This window comes from Terrapene carolina, unplaced genomic scaffold (genome assembly GCF_002925995.2).
Source record: "Terrapene carolina triunguis isolate 2854851 unplaced genomic scaffold, T_m_triunguis-2.0 Scaffold15640, whole genome shotgun sequence".
Taxonomy (NCBI): Eukaryota; Metazoa; Chordata; order Testudines; family Emydidae; genus Terrapene; species Terrapene triunguis.
Window position 1 is genome coordinate 668 of NW_020679991.1, and position 4,654 is coordinate 5,321.

Below are 4,654 nucleotides of genomic sequence, written 5' to 3' on the forward strand. Positions count from 1 at the left end.
TCTTAACTAGACCCACTAAATCAATGCCCAGTGCATCGACTGCAGCAGCATCGATCCCCGGTAAGTGTATACATGCCCTTACTTCAGTTCCCTCAGACTCTTACTTCAGTTCCCTTTTCCTGGTAATTTTTCAACTGTTTCAAAACCTATTGGTTATTCATTGTTTATGGCCTTTTTTGGCCAATTTTATGCATTACATATCTTGCGAATATGTTGCACTTAGTACATTGCAAAAATATATTGCATAACATAAAATGTGTCATGGATTACTGCATTGTAAAATTCCATTCCTTGCTAGATAGCTTTTTCTTAATTGCAAAGTATCATGGGAATCTTGTCCCAAGGCAAGCCGTAAAATCTTTCCTGACCTATCTTAAAGTGTCAACACCTGTCTACTCCAATTTGCTTATCCCGACACATATACCCCAATTGTTTACAACCTAGTAGTTCCTTGTTCGTTGGCAACCCACTATTAACCATATGCCTTTGAAAGTGAGCTGTATCTTTAGCCAATAGCATTATAGCCAGTTAGTACATGGTAGAAAGCTGCTGTGAGGGTAGGGCAAGGCTGACTTACTCCTGTTCACCTGTCACCTTTAAAATTTCTCTTGCTAAGGGCTTGTCTACACATGGAATTAAACTGGCATAAAATATACCAGTATAATTATACCTCTGTAACTCCCCATGTTGACACACTTATTCACAGGAAGTTATGCCACTATAACCGTACTGGCAAAATTATACCAGTACAACTTCCAGAGTAGATAAATTTAAAAAAAAAAATACAGTTGCCTCAGTACCAAATACAGAGGTAAAATAACTTCTCTGATCCTACTCGAGATTCCCATTTATCCATCTCAGGATTGCATGAGCTCTTTTGGAGACCGCATCGCACTGGGAGCTCATATTCAGCTGATTATCCACCACAAACCCGAAATCTTTTCCAGAGTCCCAGCGTCCCAGGATAGAATCCCCCATCCTGTAAGTATGGTCTACATGTTTTGTCCTAGATGTAGACGTTTAGCCACATTAAAATGCAGACTGTTTTCTTTTGCCCAGTTTGCAAAGTGATCCAGTTCACGGTGAATCAGTGACCAGTCCTCTTCATTGATTTACCACCCCCCGGATTAGAGTGTCATCTGCAGACTTGATCAGTGATCATTTTAGGTTTTTTTCCAGGTCATTGATAAAAATGATACATAGCAGCAGATCAAGAACCGATCTCTGCAGGACCCCACTAGAAACACACCTGTTCAATGAGGATTCCCTGTTTACAGTTACAGATTGAGACATCTCAGTTCGCCAGGTTTTAATCCATTTGTAGAGCGCCATGTTAAAATACCCGTGTCTTCGCAATGTGTGGAGGATGCCATTTTGTTCTACAAAATGGCATCCTCCCTGTGTATTCAGGGGCCGGGTGGAATCGTCCCACTGGCACAGCCAGTCAGGAAGTCATATTCAAGGCTCACATGGGAATGCAATCCATGCGTTGCATCCATTGATGGCATGCCGCTGCTCAGCTTCCAAAATTCAACTCCACTCCCTTGAAATTCCCACTAACCATCCCCAAAACCCATTGAAAGATCAGTTCCTCTCTTCATCAGCTTTGTCCCCCTCCCATCATCATAAATAAGGCGATACTACCCACCCAGCCTCCTTAAGCCTTGCATTTTAGAATACATACGGATGGAGAAGTGTCTCACCAGAATAAAAAGAAAATACCACTCCACTGTTTTCTACCATTGCAATTATAGATCTGTTTAATCTGAAGCTACATTTGCTGTATGGGGTTTCTTTTTCAAGTGCAGTTTTGCCAAGTGTTGAACAAGGTTTGATTTGTGATTGAAGCCTTTCCCACATTCCGTACACGTGAGAGTCCTCCCTTCCCGGTGCGTTAACTGATGCTGGGAAAGGGAGAACTTCTGACGAAAGCTTTTCTCACACTGGGTGCATTTATAGGGCCGCTCCCCAGTGTGGGTCCTCATGTGTTTATGTAGGGTTTCTTTCCGCCCGAAGCCTTGCCCGCATTCGGTGCATTTAAAAGGTTTAGCTCCCGTGTGGGTTTTACGGTGAGTACAAAGGACCCCTTTCAGTCTGAAGCTTTTGTCACAGTCAGGACACTGATAGGCTCTCTCCCCTGTGTGGATTGTCTGATGTGAAGCAAGGTGCAAGTACTCCCTGAATTTTTTCCCACAGTCAGGGCAGCTGTAGTTTTTCTCCTCTTTGTGGATCCTTTCGTGTCTGCTGAGTGACGATCTGCAGTTAAAGCTCTTTCCGCAGTCGGCGCATACATGGGATTTCTCTCCCGTGTGTTTTTTCTGATGCCATCGGAGGTGCGAGTTGTGGCAATAGCTTTTCCCGCACTCAGCACAGCTGTAACGTCGCTCTTTGGGACGGACTTTCTGATGCACTGCTGAGTTGCTACTGAAGCTTTTCTGGTCACTACTTGTACTCGGTTGTGCTCCCCTATTGGTGCTCTGGGGGCCAATGGTGCAGTTCAGTTTCTTGGAAACTTTTTTATGTTGCACAGATATGCTGCCGCTCTCCCCGGTAGGGCTCCCGTGCTGCCTTCGTGCAGCTCCCTCACTTCCACAGGCTTCTTCCCACTCAAGACTCTGGGGTCTTGCCAACAACATCCTGTCCCGCTCTGCTCTCACAAGCCCTTCCTTCTCTCTCACCATCCCATCGTTAAACCCTCTAGATACCCCTCCTGAATGGATTCTCTGATGCTGAGTAAGTCTCCCTCTCAGGATAAAGAGCTGGCCACAGTCTGGACACTTATGGGGTCTCTCTGACTTGTGGACTGTGTAACAATGAAGAACAAGGCTTGTCTTGAGCCTGAAGCTTTCCCCACATTCGTTACATGTATAAGGTTGCTCCTCTGGGTGAATTCTCAGATGTAGCTGAAGGTTTTCTTGTCGAGCGAAGCCTTTGCCACACTCATAACACTTGTAGACACTTTTTTCTGCACCAGTTTGCTGACGGTGCTGAATAAGGAGCGAACTGTTACTGACTCTTTCCCCCAGTTCATTGACAGTATTTGGTGTCTCCCCCATATGGGTTACCGGGTGGGCACTGGCGTCCTTGGATTTCCTCAAACCTCTTCTCTTGTGAGTGGATTTACTCCTGCCTGGAGGGTCTCTCCTCTGCCATCCCACCCTGCCATGACTCTCACTGGCATCTGCCACGTCAGGGCACTGCGGTCTCCCTAAGAACATCCTGTGCATCTTCACTCCCACAGCCCCTTCCTGCTGGGGACTCTCCTCATTTTCACTTGCTGTCCTGGTACCTGTTAGAAGAGAGAATCCAGATGGGATTCACTGCATGTGCTGGGGATGGAGGGGGCAGTAAAGGAATTTGTCACTGATAAAGAGAACCAGATAGGTAGGAAGTAAATTCCCCCAAATCTTTCCACAGAAGGGAAAAGAGGGGCCAGTTCTGCCTCAAAATCCCATCTGAGCCTTAAGGCAAAGGCTTCTGCCAGGGATCAGGCAGAAGCCAGGAGTGAGACCTGCCATGAGGACAGGGCACAACAATGAGTCAGATGAGATGGGACAGAACAGGGGGGAGGTCTCAGTGGGTTTGCTGGGATCCCAGCTTTTCCCCTCAGGCCCAGATGGTTTCTCAGTTGGTGTCATTCATTCTTCACCTGTCGTAGTACCTCTTGGGATTTCCCTGTCCTCGGAGCCCTGGAGATCTGGGAACCACGGCTCTTCCCCTCGCTCTATCTGGGACAGCACATCTGGTTTAGCGATCGGAAATCCTGCTCATCGGAAAGAGGTACATGCATCACAACGTGTCAAGTATTTGTCGATCACTTAATTACAAAGAACAGCAAAGAAAATCTTGGAACGAAGGGGAAAGACACAATCCATATAGGCTTCAGTATCCCCTTTTGGCAAGCAGACTGTCTGGTGGGAAATGGGCTGTGTTCCTTACAGGAGATTTAGGCCATGTCTACACTACGGGGACTATAACAACTGCTCACCCAACGAGAGGAGAGTCTCATAATTCTCCTGCATGACATCTCTGTAGAGTTCCTTCTGCTTTTCATCTAAAAGAGCCCATTCATCTTCAGAGAAGTACACGGCCACCTCCTCAAACGTCACTGGCATCTGAAATGACATGGGTCCCCCACTTAGCACCTGCCTGCTCTGGCCACAATCCCACCAATCAGACACAAGCTGAGCAGCAAAGGGCAAAACCATCACAGTCAACGCAGCATTATGGGGGGGAGGAATCCCATTTCCCACTATCCCAAACTCCTCCACACAGCAAGAGATGCCAGACTCAGCCTGCCCTCAAAGCTCCCCATTCCTCCAGAACTCAGCCCCAACTCAGGCCACTGAAGCAAGCACCGTTTCACAACTCACCAAAAAGCCAAACCTACAGAGCGAGGCCACCATATCCTGGTCTCCTTCATTCCCCTTATCATAAGGAACAAACAAATAAGGCGCAGGAAGATCTAAAGGATGACAAAGATACCGTTAGAAGGACCCACACAGACACATGCTCCTGGACCTCACAGCTCTACTAGGAACAGGGATTCACCCAGCCTCCATGTGCCACTAGACAACCAAATGCTGTTCCGATGATTTCATGCAGGCTGCCTTGGGGACTCCCCTCCCTGCTGTGCTATCCATGCTCCCCAACA

The 4,654-nt window shown here is 47.1% G+C and overlaps 1 protein-coding gene across 1 annotated transcript; it reads right to left on the reverse strand.

Annotated features, from left to right (window-relative positions):
* Positions 1-836: 836 nt before the first annotated feature.
* LOC112112241 (zinc finger protein 436-like) lies at positions 837-4,115 on the reverse strand. The gene is made up of 3 exons (XM_029913931.1): positions 3,989-4,115; positions 3,650-3,763; positions 837-3,289 (listed from the first exon to the last, which is right to left on the reverse strand). The coding sequence occupies exons 1-3, from the start codon at positions 4,113-4,115 to the stop codon at positions 1,761-1,763; spliced, it is 1,770 nt and encodes a 589-aa protein (XP_029769791.1). The 3' UTR covers positions 837-1,760.
* Between the last annotated feature and the right edge of the window lie 539 nt (positions 4,116-4,654).

What these genes read in the sequence shown, in the direction of transcription:
- LOC112112241 (XM_029913931.1), bottom strand. Translation starts at nt 4,115, where the DNA reads ATGCCAGTGACGTTTGAGGAGGTGGCCGTGTACTTCTCTGAAGATGAA. An exon ending in TGAGACTCTCCTCTCGTTGG is followed by an intron (nt 3,764 to 3,988) that starts GTGAGCAGTTGT and finishes TCCGATGAGCAG; the next exon opens with GATTTCCGATCGCTAAACCA. An exon ending in CCCAAGAGGTACTACGACAG is followed by an intron (nt 3,290 to 3,649) that starts GTGAAGAATGAA and finishes CTCTTCTAACAG; the next exon opens with GTACCAGGACAGCAAGTGAA.